Consider the following 20,005-nt stretch of genomic DNA (forward strand, 5'->3'; position numbering starts at 1 on the left):
AACTGCGCATTCGTCATGTAGACGAAATAAGGTCAGTGCAGTGTAAAATTGGGCATCAAATGAAATTTTTTAAATAATCACAATTTCTGGTTCAAAAATATATTTGAACTATTTATTTTACAACGCAAATGCGCCCATCAACCTTGAATCCGAAATTAATGAACTATCGCTACACTATTTATGTATGGTCACACATTGCATTGCTTGACTGCGCTTTTCATTTTTCAAAGATCAATTAAATAAAAGTTGAATTTCCTTCGCATATAAAATAATTTGTAAAATCGCAAGGAAAGTCCACCCATGCACCTTGAAAAGTGCTGTAATTGATTTCAGTGCAGTAACCATTCATGTTGTAAATTGGCCTTGTTGAGGCCCAATTTGAATAACTAAAAGGTTCACCAGGAAGGGGGCTTGTAGACCATTTCCACTGATCCTCACTGTATGTTCCTGAAGTCCAAAACCATGGCAGCTCGGAAAGTACTATAATATGTCATTTTTCAAACAAGCGGGTAATTATAATCACGAAAATCATTAGAAAAAATTTAAATCACAAAATACATTCGGTGGTTTCGATATGTTGATGTATCAGATCATCTTCCGTTTTTGTCTCCAGACTTATCAAAGTATAATTGTTAAGTCGACAATAATATTTAGCGTCATTCCACGCCATCAGAAACTATAACAGCAAATAAATGATATAATTTTTTTATTTTATGGCGGTGAGTTATTGAAGAAAATTTTTTGATTTTTTGTCCTACCATTTGTGTTGAGAAACAATAGCATTTTTCTCCCAAGAAAAAGCAAGGAACACGGACGTCATTGCGATAATATTCCGGGCAGCTTTCTAATAAAATTTTAGTTATAAAGAAGAATCTTCGTCAGTTTACAAAATATCTTTATAAGTTACTTGTTGACCCGGAAAAAAATCCATCAGCGTTGTCTTCTGTTGACAGGGCGGTTGTTGTCAAAACGAAAAAGAGGGATAGCAAAAAACAATCTGAAAATAAAATGTTTTTTAATATTGGCATTTTTCTACCAAACCAAGTCTCGTTTTTATTATAAATATTCAAACAGATTACACAAATTCATGACTGAGCTAGTTACAGTCTGTGCCAGAAACCCGTCAATATTCTTATCTTATTATCAGATAAAGAAATTTAATATCACATGATCAATGACATGAACTATAAACAAGTGTTTGTTTCAAATACAGTCTGTGTATTACATTCAAGCATAGTTTTAAATGCCCTATACTTGCCAAAATACAGATCTGCCAGTTCAAACAGGACACAGAAAACTATCCTAATTAAAAATACTATACGCTAGATTTTTACATAAATAAGTTAACGCTTTGGAAACCAAAGTAAGAAACGCAAAACTATCTGATGTCAACTATATTTTTCGTGCGCCTAAGGTATGCGAATGCGTGAAGAAATAAAAAAAGCACTGTTATTCTACTTTCGGACACCTTGAACGGCTTCTATGAATATGAGGACACGTGACGACGACGAAACGAAGTAAACAAAGGAACGCAACCTACTCTATACGAGTCGTACTCAGTCTACTAAAAGAGGTTAGTCATCGATTGGATAGTTTCTGCTCATGCAAAATAAAAGACAGCAGTTGAATAGCAGATAGTAAATTTCCCTAGAGAAGGGACAATAGCCGTTGCGTTTTCTGCGTGTTTCAGAGTCTAGGCCGCAGAGGTCACCCTCGCCCATCCACTACAAAATCCTTGCGTCATTTCTCGCGCGTTCCCTCAGATGTTTAAATGAGTATGACCAGGGTACGACTGTTTTGGTTTGCTGCGTAAATATTAGAAAGTAAACGTGATCAGACGTTGTTGGGGATACCAGTGGGATTGTTTTGTTTGCAGCACTCCTCTCAGCTGATTGCTGGTAACACATAGAATTCTTTTGAATTAGGATTAAAGGTGATATACTGTAGTATAGTTGCAGTTTTAATGTAATCCATATTATCTAACATTTATAATATTCTTTAGAACAATGGAAGAAGACATCAGTAAGTCTCTGAAAAGTGCATTAGAAGATGTGCTAACTGAAGATGAAGCAATAGAGAATAACTGGACATTTGTCCTCACTGAAAATGTTTCTCTTACGAAGAATAATGGTGCAGACATGTCTGACAACTACAGTGAACAAGGGAGTGATTCAGGCAGCTCAATTGTAGTTATTGATTCCCCAGTCCTGCCTTCCTGCGATTTACATCCAGTTTTGGGTACAGTTTATATATGTTGCTATGCATCTAATAACTGTTGTTACTATAGTACAACATTTTTTCAGGTGACACAGTCAATCAACAGTTATTAAAAAATGTTGAGGGGCAATCAGAAGGTTTTGATTTGTCTGATAACATCTCCTGCTCTTCCCATCAATCAAGTAACAATGGATTTTTAAAAGAATGCAGCCCCTATGAAGAAATGGAACAGCCAGATACTTGGGACTGTGACCATGAAGCTGATCAGCCTGATGGTGAAGAATCTAAAACATCAAACAATTCATTAGCAAATAGTCAGTTGCTTGTTGAAGACATAGAAGCCCTTGTGGTCCCAACTGAAAATGATGTGGAAACAAACACAAATCTTGAATTTGTTCAAAATGAGAAAACCATATTAAAAGAATTTCTTGTTGCTGAGAATTCACCATTAACAAATGATGTCACCTGTCAAGAAGATCAAAGTATTTTTGCACAATATTTAGTATTTATTACAAATCATTATATTTTACATTTTATAGGCGTTTCTGAGATTGAATCCGGCGATAGTTTCGTATGTGGCATCGTCCTTGAAATAATTCAAACAGAAGAAATTAGAGTGAAAGATTTTGCTGATCACCAACAGATAGACAATTTAATCGCATGTGTAGAAAAACAGCAAAGTATATTTTTCTCTATAAAAAATATTTATTTTCAGTTTTGTTTTAATAATTAATATTAATTTTGAATTTAGTTCTTTCTGAACCGGAAGTTAGTGGTTTAGAAAATGACGTCAATCCTGAAGTATCTCGAAATGAAGATGCTGTAATATTGAGTGACTCCTCTAAGAGCGAAAGAGATGATGAAATCGCTTGCGTCGGTGAGCAACAAGGTAAATTTATTTACACTGCCGTAAAATTTCAAAATTTACATTTAACTTTATTTACTTGGGTTTTTTAAGTGGAAGTTAGTTTTAATACCGATCTAACTGATTCGGTCGCCTATATTGAAGACAATATAAACTCCACTGAAACGCCAGAAGATACCAAAGCAGCTCAATCTATTGATGCGCCTGTTTCTGAAAGAAAAGTCGATTTCGACGAGGATACCGAATCTTCCAATCATGATCCTACTCAACCTGATGATCAGTCCAGCTATTCTGTGGACGATGAATCAGAGGATGAAACTTGGGATTTAAGTTTAGAAGCGGTAGTGAACGCTAATTCACTGGCTTCGTCCGTTTCGAGTCTTGTACAGCCTCCATTTTCTCCATCGCCCATGGTGATTCCAGCAGACGGGTATCAACGAAGTCATACGATGTTGAAACCTGATCTCTTGGAAGAAGCAAATCGAATTGAAGAACTAGACCTAATGGACTATTCTGCTGTGACTAATCCAGACCTTCCAGCTGATATAGTTGTAGCTAACATCGTTCCAGATCGACACTATGTGCACCGTCCCAATCAGCGTCTCAACGAAAAGCTAAGTTTCGTTATGGCTTTCGCATTGGCTGCAGTTTTCGGATTCGCCATAGGCCATTTAATAGGTATGCGAGGGTTTATAAAACTATGTAATCGATAAGATTTACCAAAACCAGCCAAATGCTATAATCGTTGCTTTATTTTATTTTATTTTTCTTTCAGGACTATCGGATAACTTTCCCTCTCGTTGCAGCCTACGAGAGGAGCAGATGAAGCACGACGGCTCTCGTTCATATGAAGGTTTGCATGCAATATATATTTATAAATATAAACGAAATACAAAGTAAACAAATATCTACATTAAATTAAGGATGGACTGAAGAAGATTGGCTAGTTGAAGTCAAGCGTCTGGCATCTTATAATGAAGAGTTAAGCCGGACACTGAAGGAACTCTCTGGCCAGGACTCGACAAGTTGTCGCTTTGATTTTCAAGTTAACGAACTAATGACAGAAAACTGGGACCTAAAGCAGTCTATTGGACGAATTCGCTATGGCAAACCTACTCGATCAGTAGAAGACCGTGACACTATCAACCGTCTTCAAACAGAAAATCAAGATGTAATCCACTTAACAAGTTTTATTGTAGTAAAACAAAATTTTAAATAATGTGAAAACTTTATAGCTCCGCGCTATCGTCGGTAAATTACGCTATCGCTGTGGTGTGCAACCCATTTCGAGTCCAGAGCAACAGGATCAAGCGATCTCAACTCCATCAGAGACCTTCGTTCCGCGGCCGTCTGCAGCCGAACCACTCTGGAATACGTTTGGAGTCAATCTGACAAGCAATTGGAATCGTTTGATCAACAATGGCCACAATCGTTCTATAGAGGATCAGCTAAATGCAGTGAAGGAATCTGCTATAGATTTTATTCGTTTAATTGGGCTGCGACAAGATGAGTTGATTAATCTAACTAGAGAGAACAACAATAAGGTCACAGAAAAAATGGAAGCCAGATTTAAAAAATCTGTAAAGAAAACGGCCGATTTGTTAGAACGCGTGAATAAAGAACACGAATCTTTCACCTCCTTATTGGAAGAAGTCGAAAATCGTTTGGAGAAACTTCGCTCCAAGTTGGAATTCCATTGGTCAAATCTATTACAATCCTATTCCGGTGCTGGCAATAGATTTGTGACTTCAGAAAATACCAAGCCTTTGAATTCCGACTGGTTCCTTTCGATGGGGAAACAACGTGACAAAATGCGACGCAGCGAGAAGCAAAGCGAGTGGATGTTCGATCGAGCCAAAAACCGCGAACTAGAACGCAGATCCCGAAAATTCCAAACAAAACAAAAGAAGCAGAAAACCTTCCAGGGAAATTCCTGGAACCATTATTCGTCTTGAGCCCTTATTTTTAATTTTATTCTTCAATTGGAAGTGTGTTAATTGTAAATGTAATGTGAGCCTTTCGAATTAGGCAATTTTATTTTTATTTGATAACGTTCAAAATTAACTATCTTTCCTTATTCGAAATAATCGTTCAATATTATTTTTCTGTCTTTCCCTACCCGCTGTTAGTTCAAGTTTCTTCTACCAGTGCTCGATCAGTTTTCAGTGACTGCAATATAAAGCTTTAGTTGGGGATAATTCGCCATTCTGGTTTGAAAACTTCGCAATCGAAGAGTTCCCGTAAATCATAGAAGTGGCGGACGGGTCCATCTTCCGTTGCTGGGACCTTTGATGTCTGATTCTGATCCAAATTCTATATTTTTTTCTTTGCATTAGAACTCTCAATTGTGAATGTAATAACGATATTTAGGGAAATAAATAAAGTGTGTACGCGGATTGAAACAAAAAATATAAACGTAGTTTATAAGCTTTTTTTTTTTAATTTTGCGTATCGGGTTACACTTCAGTTTAATGATGTCCTACTGACGATAGTGCCATTAGTATGATTAAAATAGCAAATTTTGGACTAAATTTCTAGTAAGTAATGTTCACCAGAAATGCAACTAAGAGGGGAAAAGACGACGCAACCTGCTATTTTCACTCGATCCGGGCCCACTCCCACTCAAAACGTTCCTCCCTGCCACCCTCTGCTCTACGGTGTCGCCCCTACCGACCACTGCCCGCAACATTTTCGGCCACGGCGACTGCCGTTGAATTGCAGCGCCTATAGAGTCTTTCACAATTTTTATCGAATGAGTAGAATTGGGACAGAAGTGCAACATGGTCTCACCACTTACCGTACGGTCGTACCACTTAGTCCATAATCACGGCTCAACATGGTCTCACTCCATATGTACCACCAGGGGAATGGAGAGGTGGTTCTCAATGACAGTGTTAAATTTCCCATAACGGGAAGCTACTTTTTCCTAGTGAGTTTGTATGGAGCTGATAGGGAGTTTGTAGTGAGTAAGATCTAGGCTGTTGCGACATATAGACATTCCACTACAACCTTATAGTAAAATGAGCAGATGACCCCTTACGGGAAATTTAACATGGAGACTGGCAACCACCTCTACAGAGCCATTTACTATGGTTACGCGTCTCTTATGGCGGAAGATTCTCTCGGAGATGGCGACGTCTTGATTGGTCCTCTACGGGCATACCTCCTTCAAACTCAGTTCCGCCCCCTCGAATTCCTATCAACTGGTCCCGCCACTAGCGGCGATAGTCTCCACTTATTTCAGAAAACGGCAAAATCATCAAAATCTTACGAACCCATTGTAGCAAAATGCTTTCAATTTCAATAGAAAGTAGCACAGTGGTAAGAGCCACAAAGAACGGAGTCAAAGATCATAGGTTCGGTTCTAGCGAAGGCCAAAACGTTTTTTTTGTAATTTTACCTAAATTCAATTAGCTTGCAAAATATTGAGAGGAAACCAATTAAGACAATAAGCCAAACCTATAAAGACTAAGTAGTAAAGCAATAGTTTCCCAAAACGTATTGTTAGAACTTAGAAATTTCAAATGGTAGTAACGTGGCACCTGGCACTATTCTAATTACATCAATCGGTTGTCACAGTGGTTAGAGTCTCGAGCTACGATATTAAGATATGAACTTTCAAAATCCAGTTTCGGCAATTCCTTTTTTTTTTAAATTTTTTTGGTCTATTAATTTTTAAAATAATTAAAGCTGGAAAAATAATACTTAATTACTGTCATTGACTAATTTTTTACGCTTTTATAGCTTTATAAGTACACAAGCAATGTGCAATCGGACTTAGAAAATTTTCAAACCGTTGAGAACTCTTAGTTCACCCAATTGTCCACCAGGCAGCGCTGATCATAGACCACCACTGGCTTCGGCCGAGAAAGCCGATTCCAACAATAAGTTCCCCCACCATACTAATACACCATGCCACGCTGCATAGGCAACTTTACCAAGTGCGAACATATTTCTTTACGTTTATTTATATGTTTTTGGCAACACTGTAAGATTAGAGAGTCAATCAGAATGCTGGGAACACTGGTGAAAGTGTAGCCGCGATTATGGTACATTATTGAGATTTCCCTCCAGTTGGGACATTCTTGACACCATCAGAAACCTTGTTGTGTCCAAAATTAAATTTTACTTTTTCCGTGTCTCACGAAAAAAATGAACCCTTCTGAGTATTTAAGAACGGGGAAAGGGAAAAGAGAAATGATCTAAAACAAGGAATTGCGTTAATAAAAAACAAACAGAGTTAAGTTGCTTCAAGTTTTACCCGAGAACTTCTTCTATTTCCTTGGAGGTTGCAGAATCGTCTAGACGAATGTCAAGTGATCCTAACCCCATCTCATCTAACAACACCATCTCTCGTTCATCTTGAAGTTCGATATCTTTTTGAACTTCCTTTCTGAGACAAACAAATTCTCTGGTGAGGCTTTATCGTTTCTTGATCTTAGTTTTCCAATCTAAAAAGAAATTCATGTCACTTAAAGTTAAAATTAATTTAAAAACTATTTATAAAAAAACTATCTACCTGAATAAGGCTTGAAACACGATTTAACTTCTGTTTTTGATGAGGTTAGTTTCCTCCGCATTTTACTCAGTAAAAATACAATTAGATTTAGATGAGGAGCTTCTACGGTGTCTTTTATCGCGAGATTGGAATTCTTTGATTCGCCCGAATACTATCTCTCTTATTGTGGAACTGGACGATCGTCTACCAATTTTTGTCTTGAAGGGCGATAGCACTTTTTGTTCCATCTTCCATTTGACGTTGAACGACTACGATCTCTTTCTTGAGAGCTGGAATATTTCTAATAAGTCTCTGATCTTTTTTCGAGAGATGGTCGGTTTCTCCTTCCAGACTTCTCTGTTTCTTGTGTCACAACTGTATTGCCTTGAAATAGGTCTTGCCGTCTTAGGAACTGGTGATCGAGATCCACGGTTTCTCCTTCCACCAGACTTTGAGCGACTCCTTCTGTCTCTTTTGTCACAACTGGAGGGCTGTGTACTAATAGTTCTTGCTCTTTTACAAATTAGTGATTCAGATTCTATGTAGATAATAGAATTATAGATTGTAGATATCAATAATCCAAATTGTACATGCAAAACTACCTTTGTTGCATGAGGAGTGATCTTGGTGTTGGTAGAGCGACTCAGACCCATCAAGTCTTTCATGGTATCAAAACATGACTATGAATTTGGCTGTACCATAGGATACATTGAGGACTTTGCAGATAAAGCATATCGTAAAGCCTGCAACGAAAAAAGTGATATAGTTTGTCAAATATTGAAATCAAGAAATTTACCTCAGCATTTACCTTTGCAAATGCTTGTAAAAATCATTAATATGTCTCTCCATGTGGATGAAAACTTCGTCAAGTTTCTAAATAAATAAATTCTTGAACATACTAATAGAGCACAATGAGTTAAATGGTTATAAAGTTACTTCTCGTAAACCGCCATCACAAAACGAACTCAACACGAGCTATGAAATAAATGTTCTACTGATCAGGTGGTGATAAGCAGGAATGGCCAAAAGTCTAATAGCCTACACCAATAACAATAAATAAATACGCAGACAAATATAATAATTACAGCTACATAAATTAGTAAAAAACTCTAACAATTATTCCAGTTATTAAAAGTGATATTTTAAGTCATCGAAAATAGGCGGGGCCCGACATACGCCCCCTTTTTTATGCGACACAAGGACCTAAAAAAAGACGACACACGGGCCTAAAGGAGCTTTGCCGTCATTGGTATTTTCTCAGCCTCGTCTTCTATCTTGAGGATGAAAGTGACGAGACTGATAGATGAAGGCCCTAGAATAAAAATTATAATGAGAAAAAAGATAATGGGATATAAATGCCAGCCCTATTAATTTGATGTGCCGATAAAAGGACTAGGTCAAATGGAAGGAGCAGCCCACTTGCTTGACCACAGGAAATACTTCCTTGCATGCCTATACAAGAATAGTTTAAAGAATAATAGTTACAAGATGCAAGAAAAATAAACGAAATAATTCGCATACTTCTTCATCGCTTTCTCCTTGATGTGCCAGACAGGCTCATCATAATCGGATGACTCGAGATCATCATCTCTATTATCGACATTCTGGATGACTAACTCTCTTGTTTCCAGAATGAAAAAAGTGTACTTGGACGCAATTCACTGTTATCTAAACAGTCCTGGTTGCGAAAGGAGTCGAACTCAAGACAACCGAGTGAGAATAAACTACCGACTGACCCAAGTGATGTTTAAACAATATTTGTATTTATGTTCGATATTGAAAAATACACATAAATATGAATAAAAAAAACTTGTGCCCGTATTCGAAGGGTGAGAGACAACTAATGAAACTTTGGTTTGATTTCGGCGAGTTTTGCTATTCGCACTTCTTGCCCTCAACTGCTCTGAAAATGAAAACACTGCAGTTTAATTGAAAAACATTTCACTGGTTTAACCGTTGCTGCTCAATGCAAAAGAACCGCTTGCGTCAGAATGTACAGTATCTTTCATAAAATTCCGAATGCTTCCGTCACTATTTTTATTTTTAAAAAATATTTTGGCATTTTATGCTTAATTTTAAAACATGAACTTTGTAAAGTAATCCATTCTACACATTATGTAAAATTTTGGAAGTTAAAAAAAATAATTAACATTAAATTAAGCTATTTGAAAAAAATCGTTTTCGGATTTTTTTTAAAGATACTGTACGTAGTTTGTGGCTGGTAACAACAGTCCGTTCACCCCTTTTGGTGGCGTCTCCAACCATGATTTTACCCTAAAAATGTGAAGGGGGCAAACTTTGGTGTACAAGGAAGGGTTATTCCACTGTAGGTTTGATTGAATAAGCCAAAACGTCGGAGCATTTAACCGTAATATTAGCTCGTCAACAAGTTAAGCTAAAGTGACGTCTTTATCATTTCAGAGCGGGGGGGGGGATCAAAGGGGAGCGATGTGGCCAAGTTTGAATAGAGGAGGTGGTGGCGTTACTAAATCACAACAGCTACTATCTTCTAATATTGGTATTATAATTAGATTTTTGTTTTATAACTATGGCCCAACAGTTCATGACCATGCACTTTCACCAAGTTTGCCTATCAGAGACGAAATTTCAACGGCAGTATAGAGATACGTAGGGGAAACTGGAGTATGCCGGGACACCAGGTCAAGAGGGACAGTGAGGGGAAAAATCGAAAATATCAATTAATTTGAAATTTGTTTTAGTGTAACATGTAAAAACATGTTATCTAATCGGGGTTGAAGTTTGGTGTGATTTTGTCAATAACTGTGGGAGTTATTGACAAAATAAAAAAACGGCTTTTTGATGGAAACATTTTTCGCCGCCATAAAAGGTATTACGGAAAAAATACAAAAAAAAATTCAGAATATATTTATATGGGAAGAAACTTTGTTCATTTCTTTATCGTTTAAGAAGAAAATTGGAATTTTAGGCCCATTATTTTAGGAAATATGGACATTTTTAAAAAAGAGAGATTACCGGGAATTTGGGTCAGCAAATTTTACTGCAGTTGAGATAGGCAGGGAGCTTCGCCCTCAAATCGGGCGTAGCTAACCTATTTTTTTTCATAAAATGTAAATCTCAATTTACACGATAATTCATAAATTTTTTTACAGAGATATAGAATTGATATAGGGAAACACGATTTCATTTTTTTTTTATTTTTAACAAATTTTAAGGCTTATAAATCAAATGTCCCACCCCACCCACCCTAGTGTCCTCATTTACCCCCCAAAATAGGCACCTCCCACAAATTTTTGAAAACTTTAGTCGTTTCCTACCGGTAAACGGTTTACTCTAAAATTAAATAAAAAATATGGGGGGTACCTCTACATGTTAAATATATAAAAATGTAAAAAAAATAAAATAGGGTGATTATATTGGGAGATATGGGGGGGAAACGAAAACCGTCCCGGATTACTCCAGTCTCCCCTACAGAAAACCAGATTGGGCTTTCTTCATTAAAGATTTGTATTTTGAAATGGCCCTTGCGTTGAATTACAATTTCAGAAATTGTTCAAAACGTTGTGTTATCTTTAACGTAGATTTAACAGCCCATGCTCATGCAGCTTCATCAAGTATACGTCATAGACCAACTTTCAACAGCAGGTTCGAGTTGTGTGAAAAAACTTGAATGTGAAAATCAGATAACTTTTATTACATTAAGGGGCAATCCAAGGATTGCATTGCCAGAAGAAATAGTCCACAATGGGTCCCAATTCATGCAAAGACACAATTAACTGTTCAAACTTTTTCGATTAAGGTACCGTTCAATTCGAATGAAAAAAAAACAATGAATATATTGAAGAAAAACTACCCAAACTTCCATTTCTATCAATGGAAAACATCATGTCTTTGGAAAAAGAATACAAAAAAACTTCTAAACTAATTTTATAAGATTAAGTATATTTTTTTATTAATTGATTTATCTTATTATTTGATTTTTATAAGGTTCGCTACCTTAGTTCGTTAGGCGGTGTTGCAGACGGTCCGTCTCCTCACCCCCATCTATGTATGAGTATTTGTGTTCCCTGATGGCCTGTGTAGTTGCGGCCGAGTGAGGGCGTGACGGCCGTAAGCCGGCCAGCTAACGAACATGCGTGTCAGTTGTCTCACGGTTGTCTTCTTGTCGTGTCCTGTCTTGTCTACTGTGTGAGACGTACGTATTTGTGTGTGTAACACACTGTAAGACTCTTACGTTCATTTGAGTAGTCTAAGAAAGGGTTGTGGCGTTTGCCTGGCCACTTCCGCGTAGTTTTAATATATGTGAGTAAACCCCTATGTGTTATTTTCGTTTAATTATTTATTTGTTAAGTTCAAGTGTTCAGCCGAATCCGCTCGCCGGTTGAACACATTGTAACATTTGGTGTCAGAAGTCGGACACGGGCCATCCCCCACCAGTAGCGCCACCAGGAGCTCCACCAGTAGCTCCGCCAGTAGCTTCGCCAGCAGTTACACCCGGAACAAAGACTTCACCTCCTGTTCCTGATTTAAACGCCACTCTTGCAGCATTCGGCAACCAGCTGGTTAATCAACTGACTGCACAGTTCAACAAGATGGCGATTGGAAGTCGTGGTGCCGGAAGCGGAGGAGGCGGAGGTGATCGTGGTGGAGGAGGCGGAGGTGATCGTGGTGGAAGAAGCGGAGGTGATCGCGGCGGAGGAGGATGGATCGACCCTAGAAAACGAAAATGCTACAACTGTGGAGTGATTGGCCACATCTCCCGTCATTGTCCAACGAAAACGGAAAAAGGTCCAACCGGAAGTTAGGAGCAAGGCCTATGCTCACCGGTCATGCATATCTCCCTTGCCGTCTCCCGCTCCCGTTTTTTAAGGTATTTATAGAGAATGTAGGTGAAGTGGTCGGACTGGTTGACACAGGTGCTAGTGTGTCGGCCATAATACTTAGTGTTGTAAGAAAAATTCTCAATCCTAGTTTTGTAAAATCTTTGTTAAAATTAACGGGTGTAGATGGTAACAAAGTAATAGTAGACTCTTTTTGTTCATTAAACGTAAAGTAGGAAAATCAAATAGTGGAATTAGAAAATGTAGCCGTAGTAAAATCTTGTCCGTTTGGATTGATTCTTGGAGCAGATTGGATTGTAAAAAGTAATACAAATTTGATTGTTGAGGATGATAAAATTATTGTAAAATTAAAAGAACCGAGCAAGCCAAAAGTAAAGAAAGTCCGGTTTGCTGGTATTGATGATGAAATTGTTAGTGGTGAGGTGTGTAATGAGTGTCCTTTGATAGTGAAAGATGAATTGATTGAGACACTCGAGAAAGATGGAGCAAAGAGACGCAATTCTACTTGCGGTATGGAAGTGAAAATAGTAGAGTCAACCGTTATACCAGCCGAATCTCTGTGTTTTATTAAAGCTAAAATATCTAAAAATTTTCTGGTAATGTAGTGGTGAGACCAAACATGTGTTCTCATCTGGGTTTAGAGTGGATTATTCCATCCTGTATAGTTAAGGTGACAGCAGGAAAACTTAAAATTCCTGTTTTGAATATGAAGGAATCGGTGCTTAATTTACGTCGTAAAGATTTATTAGCTTTTGTAGACCCTGATTTTGATCACAGCGTGGTTATCGTTGGCCACGAAGACCAGCCAGATGATCCAGCCTGCCCGCTCATCAGTGAAAGTGAACAACCGAGCTAGAACGCTTTAGAAGACGCTCGGATTGGTGAAAATTTATCTACGGAAGAGAGGAGCGCAGTGCTGGCCCTGTACAGAAGGCGTTTTTGATGTTTCCCGACAGCAGACGGAAATTTGGGACACACGAACATGGCTGAACATGCCATCGGCACGGAAAGCGCACATCCAATCAGCTGCGTCCCCTATCGAGTATCTGCTCCCGAAAGAAGAATTATCATGGAGAAAATTGCTGAAATGTTGCGGCAAGGCATCATCCGTCCGTCAGTTAGCCCCTGGGCTTCACCGGTAGTTTTAGTTAAGAAAAAATCTGGTGATTATCGTTTTTGCATTGATTACAGGCGGCTGAATGCCGTAACGAAAAGAGATGTGTATCCGTTGCCGCGTATGGATGATGTTTTTGATCGAATTTCTGGCGCAAAATTCTTTTCAAGCCTGGATTTAATGAGTGGATACTGGCAGGTACCCGCTGCTGAAGCTGATAGGAGCAAGACAGCTTTTATCACGCCCGACGGTTTGTACGAGTTTCTGAGATTGCCTTTTGGTTTAAATAACACGCCGTCTACGTTTCAAAGATTGATGGATATAGTACTGACCCGTCTCAAGTGGCAAATGTGTCTAGTTTATCTGGATGACGTGCTAGTCTTTGGAAAGACATTTGAAGAGCATCAAAAGAAACTTAAATGTGTGTTGATTGCTTTGGAGAAGGCCGGTTTGACGCTGAATGTATCTAAATGTATTTTTGCGACCAATAGAATCTTTCATCTAGGTCACATCATCGATGAGAATGGAATTCGGCCCGACCCAGAAAAGATCAGCGACCTTGTTAATTTTAAGATTAATAACAATTGGTTAAGTCTCTGAGAGGCTTCCTTGGCCTCGCTTCTTTCTATCGTCGTTTCGTCCCAGATTTTGCCGCAGTAGCTCATCCATTACATGCCTTGTTAAAGAAGAATTCCGCATGGAGTTGGAAGGAAGATCAAGATTTAGCCAAAACTTAACTTGTCAACCGCTTGGTGTCGGCTCCCGTGCTGGCTCACTTTGATGAAAATATTGATGTATGTGTACAAACAGACGCTGGCCAAGTAGGCATTGGAGCCGTTTTAAATCAAGATTCCGGCGAATGACCTCGTCCAATTGCATACATCAGCCGAAGGTTAACTGAAACAGAGAGTAAGTACCAGGCAAATGAGTTAGAGTGTTTAGCGATCGTGTGGGCCTTGAGAAAATTACGAAATTATGTGGGTGGTCGACGTTTTCCAATTTGTACCGACAGTTCTGCTGTTCGGTGGCTATGGTCAAAGAAAGAAGTAACTGGCAAATTTGCCAGGTGGATTTTGTCTCTTCAAGAATTTGATTTTTAAATTCGCCACGTTAAAGGTGTAAATAATTGTGTGGCTGATGCCTTATCGCGTAACCCTGATACATCCTGTATTGGACCCAGTGGCTCCGCGATCGGTCATGTAGTTTGTGTTTTTTATAGTAGAAGGCCAGTAGGCATGAGTAACGCAGAGTTGGCATTTCAACAGCAAATGGCATTTCAACAGCAGTTGGATGGCCAATTGCGACCAATCATCATTACCTCTTTGAATTCCGTAGTGCCGGGAAAATTTTCTGAAGAATTTAAAATTCATGGGAAAGTTTTATATAGAAGGAATCCCTCCCAGGGTCGTAAATTTTTGTTGTGTGCCCCATCAATTTTAAGAAGAAAAATAATTGCGTTTTGTCATGATGATCCCTCCTCTAGCTATATGGGAATAGATAAAATGGTTGCACGGGCCTCTGAACGATATTAGTGGCCAAAGTTTCGGGCCAGCGTTCGAAAATATGTATCTTCTTGTAGTTATTGCCAATTCATAAATGTATTCCTGGTTTCCCCGCTAGCCAACTTCAACCAATTCCAACCCCTGATCGTCCGTTTCACACCATTGGTATGGATCATCTTGGCCCATTCAAAGTAACATCCGACGTTCCGTCGGATGATAATCAAGCACATCTTGATGGCGATCGATTATTTGACAAAGTATGTCGAAGCAGTCGCGGTGAAAGACACTTCAAGCGCGTTAGTAGCTGAATTCGTCAAAGATCAAATCAACTTTCGTCATGGTGGCACGACTAGAATCATCAGTGACCAAGGTACGGCGTTCTCATCCCATCTGATGGGAGCTGCGGTAAAATGAGAGAAATTCGAATAGGTACGAATATTAGGGTTTGTGACTGTCAGTTTATTTAAAAAAAAAAAAAAACATAAACAAAAACGACTAGAAGTCTAAAAAAATCTTCAAAATCACATTTAAATTCAGGTTTGATTGCTGTATATGATCTGTGGAATGCACATAAATCAGCTATTAATATTATTACGCCATCTGTTCCTTTAGCCAACTTATAGTTTACAGTGTTTGGATCAGTTTTGACAGGAATAGGTAGAGAGATCTCTATAGGGCCCTGAGGTTTTCTATCTATGTGTTGTGTATTTTTCTCTAGTTCCAATTTAAGGGCTATGATCATGGGATGTTCGACTGTCATAGTTTTTTTGGAAATAGCAGATGCAAATAAACCTTGTATGTCAAACATAACTTGAGGCCAGGTGTACGTAATGGTAGCAAACGTCGTTGCGGGCCCAGTGACATCAAGAGTGAAGCGGATATCAGTGACAACACTAGGAAGCGTGACACAGATAGAGATTATCTCGGCTAAAGACTGATCCTTATAAACTGCTATCAGGACCGACTGGTTCTGGTGAATTAACCTGCTATCCAAATCTTCTATTTCCTCGTTTAAGTCAGACTCTTGATATTCACGGAGGTGTTTGCGAGAAACGACAAGAGAGCTGGTACTACTAGAGTTGGCCGAGTCCTCCAAACAACTCAGAGCAGACGATGAGTTTTTTTCGGAAATTTTTACTTTTACAAAATATCTGAAAATATAATAATTGCTAAACGAATAGAGAATTATAAAATGTACATACATTCGAGGCCATGCAATTGCTTAAGCTGCTTGTTGTTGTAAAAGACTAAGTTAGCTGCAAGTTGTTGTAAAAGACAGGCTTGTTAAACTTGGAAAATTCTGGGTGAAACGAGAAAGCAGCTTTTGCAGTGGTTGCTGGATCAATTTTTCCGTTTTCGAACATTTGACTACGAATAGTGTGGGCTTTACACGGAGGATTGTGTGTCCACTTCGGCATTTTTTGCTCATATTAAGCTTGAAATTTGCTTTTGAAGAAATGAACACTGAGTGTGGAAAATGACGTGACTTTCTTAAGCGAAAATTATCGTCTGCTTTGTCGTGACAAGGTTGAACGATTTGTATTATTGAGAAATTTTTTGAAGTTTTAAAACGGTTTAATTAATAAATAATGGTTGTCGAAATTTTTTTTTATTCAATATGTAATTGACTTCGTGAAATTAGCTTTAAATTAAGTGTTCATATGGAATAACTTTGAAAAAAGGAAGTTGAGCAGGACATTTGAAAAGTTTAAAAGATTAAAAAAGTTGAGATTTTCGGGATCTTTAAGATGCTAATTTGTCTTCAATACTGTTAAATGAGTAGACATTTCTTCTTAAAGCTGTTTTTAGACCTGAATCTGCGGCTATGTGCCGTGAAAAAAAACTAATAAACCTTCTTTGGGGTGAAAAAATGAGTGGATTGAATGTTCGCAGATTTGAAGAAAAGCTCAAATATTTGAACCCGCTAAACTGTACCTGTCTCTTTGTGCCCTTTCCCCCCAGTTTTGACTATGGTTATCTGTCAGACACAAAACGTAATTAACTGTAAATTGAGAAACATATAAGCATCATCGACACGCTACTTGCACTGTGGCCGTGATTGTTTACTTTAGAAAGGAGAAAGGAAAAACAACAGTCATAAAAGAAATGAGAGAGAACGAGACACATTGACTCGAGTCAACCAAATTCTGCCCTACGAGCTACGACAAGTATTTAGACGAATTTATTAAGGTTTTTTTTCCTTGCCCTTTCCCCGTTTTTCCCGCCCAACCAGACTTTTGGCAAAGGACAGACTACAGAAAATAGGAAAAGACAAAAGACTACAAGGTAAAGGCGTACTGGCTCGCTTGTATCTTCCGCAGACCATCTTGTCTCTACGCGTAGCTTGTCTCTTCCAAAATTCTAGTTCCAATTCCCGAATATGGTCGGTTTCTGTGTTGAAAAAACCAACACAAGCCGGTTGTGACAATTGTTAATTTGTTACGTATCAAATTTTAATTAGCTTCATTTCTATATTCTTGTGATTCATTTTTAATAATTGAAATTATTCATTTATAAATCTTGGTCTGTCATATAGATGGAGTTTGCGTTATAAAAGATCGAATTAACCGATTAACCTGTGTCAGTGTCACGGTAATAAAATAAAATCTGGTTATATCTGCTGCACTTATTTAACAAATATATAAACTACGCTTACGATTAGTGATGGAAGATTTAGTGACTTATTATCAGAAAATTGCAGTGCTTTAATTTGTTGGAATTTGAAAGATAAATATTGGTGGTTGCACAACCCCAGCGTTGGCGTTCCCAACAGTTGTCTGCTAGGAGAACATATTCTCCCGCCGAATAGGAGTGGCTGCGTGTTGATGATGGCTCCATAGAGGGGACGTCTGATTTTATGCGCCAGTACGATGGTAGACATAGACCTTATTGTGGTGGGAGACTGGTTACTTTAACACTTTGGACATCACACTGGACAGGGCTGGATATTATATTTATTGGGGATGTCTGGTTTGGGTACAAGCTTTCTACACCTACTCAAGTTACTACCTGTTATACAGATTTTTCGGAAAATCAAATCGAAAAATTCTTGGCTTCCGTTCGGCGTCCACCATCCCTCCTTCTCCATTTTGCACATATACACAACAGCCCCGGCTCCTAGTCGTCATTCTCTCTCTTGACGTCACACGCGCACATAAATACACGACGGCCTCATTAGTTTGTTGAGACAGCGAGATATTCTTCTTGTACACAAACTGGGAGGGGGGGGGAGGTGCGAGAGGGATCAAGTGGGGTTTTTCTTTCGTTTGAGTATGCATATAAGAAGATGAGGATTTTTGGACCTTTCTCGTTTTTCTCTCGGGCTGGTGGCAGATATGGCAAGCAGGTTTTTTAATTTATCTTTTTTCGTTTTTTTTCGGGAAGGATTCTTCCGCTTCATACTTCCGGAAGTAGCTTTCATCTTCCGGTCTGTCTCCCAATTTTTCAACAATATCAAGTGAGGGGTGGCTGAGTAAGGAGAAAAGGATCAATAGTTAAAAAAAGAAAGAAGAAACAGACTGTGCCACTTTTGCTTTAAGCCCCGGAATAAAAATGGTTCACCCCCCCCCCCTCCGGCTGGACCAGACTTATCCGTATTACATATGAAAGTAGCCTAGTCTACTACTATGTAGAACTAAGTAAGCTACTACTGTTGCAACTTCTTTACCGGTTGGTGTAAAAATTGAGATTTATTGCATTTTAAACCGATAATTTTCAATGCGCTGTGCATTCACTAACGTATGATGTAACTAATAAAACATGGATATAGACGTGATGGAAGATTAATTCGACAGTAGCGTTGACCTGGGGAAACGCGATGTCGCCCGACCAATAGAGATGACCACACTTTGAAATTACGAATTATTATTACGATCAATCTGTTGCGGTAATAAAACATCAAAAATAAATAAATAATCCAACCCGGAATTGTTTGTCTATGCATGTAACTTTACGGCTTGCTAAGTCTAGTCAACCTCTAGTTTCTCTAATTCTTCTCTATTTATGAAGTGCACACAATCTGTTGGTCACTTAAAACAATTTTTATTCACTTTTTTTTCAACTTCACAGTGTCGCATAGCCTTGGCAACAAATATGTCATTAGCCTATAACTTAAAAATAATTGTTATGCTTGTTTGAACCAATGGAGTTTTTTGCTGCATTGCTAATCGGCGCGTTAGTAGTGGAGCATTTTTTAGTTGGTTTCGCTGGTTGAAGTGTGCTGCTATGGACGAGAAATATGATCTCGACGATAAGACCAATCATCATCATTTTTTTCGACTTCCATCCTTTCTCGTTGTGTTCTTGGTTGCAACGCAATTCCAATTTTTAAAATTCTACCTGTAATTTTGCCTAAAAATCAATCCAAATTATTAGAATGAATTAAACTTTTTTTTTAAATTTTACCTTCATTATGAGATTTAGCATTCCTTGAAATTTCTCTAGCCCAATCATGTCATGTGAAACATTATTCGAAGCTTTTCGGAAGTTTCGGTCGTTCATCTCGGTTGCCATATATCATGTGGAAATTCTAAATAATATTATTCATAAAATTATATTCATTAGTTCTTATATTCTTATATTCTTCTAGTCGCAGAATTCCCCATGTGACCCCTGAAAAAGAATGATGCATCTATGTTCAAGGGCACTCGCTGTCCGGATTACTAGTGCGCGACAATCAATCAGTAGTTGATAAGCTGAGCGTTTCCTTTTTCTACCATTACCATTCTTTTCGCAATGTCGAATCGTTCCCATTTCTCTGCCCAAGGTGACTTCGTCATTAGATTATTAGGTAATTTATTATCTTTTCATCTGACACCGTTTCTCAGAGCAGGGATATTTCCGGAGCATCGGCTGGTCTGAGCTTGTGTGATTGCCGGTCCGGTTGGGGAAGAGTGCTGCCTCGGCGGACTGAGTCCACATGATATCCTGTGGTGACGTCGAGGAGTGACGTCAGGCGGTGCCGTGGGTGTGACGTCAGGGAGTGACGTC

At 38.5% G+C, this 20,005-nt stretch overlaps 2 protein-coding genes across 5 annotated transcripts; one reads left to right on the forward strand and one right to left on the reverse strand.

Annotated features, from left to right (window-relative positions):
* Positions 1-83: 83 nt before the first annotated feature.
* Positions 84-1,552, reverse strand: LOC124351040 (lithostathine-1-like). Of its 3 annotated transcripts, none has more exons than XR_006921339.1 (5): positions 1,469-1,552; positions 908-997; positions 759-844; positions 559-676; positions 84-480 (listed from the first exon to the last, which is right to left on the reverse strand). XR_006921339.1 is itself a non-coding variant. In XM_046801798.1 (5 exons), exons 1-5 carry the CDS (start codon positions 1,087-1,089, stop codon positions 236-238), a joined length of 549 nt encoding a protein of 182 aa, XP_046657754.1. In that variant the 5' UTR covers positions 1,090-1,243; the 3' UTR covers positions 84-235. The 3 variants fall into 3 exon arrangements, 2 of the variants coding, with proteins under 2 accessions (XP_046657754.1, XP_046657753.1); XM_046801798.1 differs by lacking the exon at positions 1,469-1,552 and adding an exon at positions 1,080-1,243; XM_046801797.1 differs by lacking the exon at positions 1,469-1,552 and having other exon boundaries at positions 908-1,243.
* Positions 1,553-1,779: 227 nt separating this feature from the next.
* On the forward strand, positions 1,780-5,478 carry LOC124351039. 2 transcript variants are annotated; one of them, XM_046801795.1, is made up of 9 exons: positions 1,780-1,933; positions 2,003-2,238; positions 2,304-2,699; positions 2,757-2,897; positions 2,969-3,106; positions 3,176-3,760; positions 3,858-3,935; positions 4,006-4,253; positions 4,318-5,478. In XM_046801795.1, the coding sequence occupies exons 2-9, from the start codon at positions 2,007-2,009 to the stop codon at positions 5,035-5,037; spliced, it is 2,538 nt and encodes an 845-aa protein (XP_046657751.1). In that variant the 5' UTR covers positions 1,780-1,933; positions 2,003-2,006; the 3' UTR covers positions 5,038-5,478. The 2 variants fall into 2 exon arrangements, with proteins under 2 accessions (XP_046657751.1, XP_046657752.1); XM_046801796.1 differs by having other exon boundaries at positions 1,808-1,898.
* Positions 5,479-20,005: the final 14,527 nt, after the last annotated feature.

The sequence above is a fragment of the Daphnia pulicaria genome, chromosome 7 (assembly GCF_021234035.1).
Source record: "Daphnia pulicaria isolate SC F1-1A chromosome 7, SC_F0-13Bv2, whole genome shotgun sequence".
Classification (NCBI taxonomy): domain Eukaryota; kingdom Metazoa; phylum Arthropoda; class Branchiopoda; order Diplostraca; family Daphniidae; genus Daphnia; species Daphnia pulicaria.

What these genes read in the sequence shown, in the direction of transcription:
- LOC124351040 (XM_046801797.1), bottom strand. Translation starts at nt 1,028, where the DNA reads ATGCCAATATTAAAAAACATTTTATTTTCAGATTGTTTTTTGCTATCC. An exon ending in ATTTTTTTCCGGGTCAACAA is followed by an intron (nt 845 to 907) that starts GTAACTTATAAA and finishes AAATTTTATTAG; the next exon opens with AAAGCTGCCCGGAATATTAT. An exon ending in ATTGTTTCTCAACACAAATG is followed by an intron (nt 677 to 758) that starts GTAGGACAAAAA and finishes TTGCTGTTATAG; the next exon opens with TTTCTGATGGCGTGGAATGA.
- LOC124351039 (XM_046801795.1), top strand. Translation starts at nt 2,007, where the DNA reads ATGGAAGAAGACATCAGTAAGTCTCTGAAAAGTGCATTAGAAGATGTG. An exon ending in CGATTTACATCCAGTTTTGG is followed by an intron (nt 2,239 to 2,303) that starts GTACAGTTTATA and finishes ACATTTTTTCAG; the next exon opens with GTGACACAGTCAATCAACAG. An exon ending in ATGTGTAGAAAAACAGCAAA is followed by an intron (nt 2,898 to 2,968) that starts GTATATTTTTCT and finishes TTTTGAATTTAG; the next exon opens with TTCTTTCTGAACCGGAAGTT.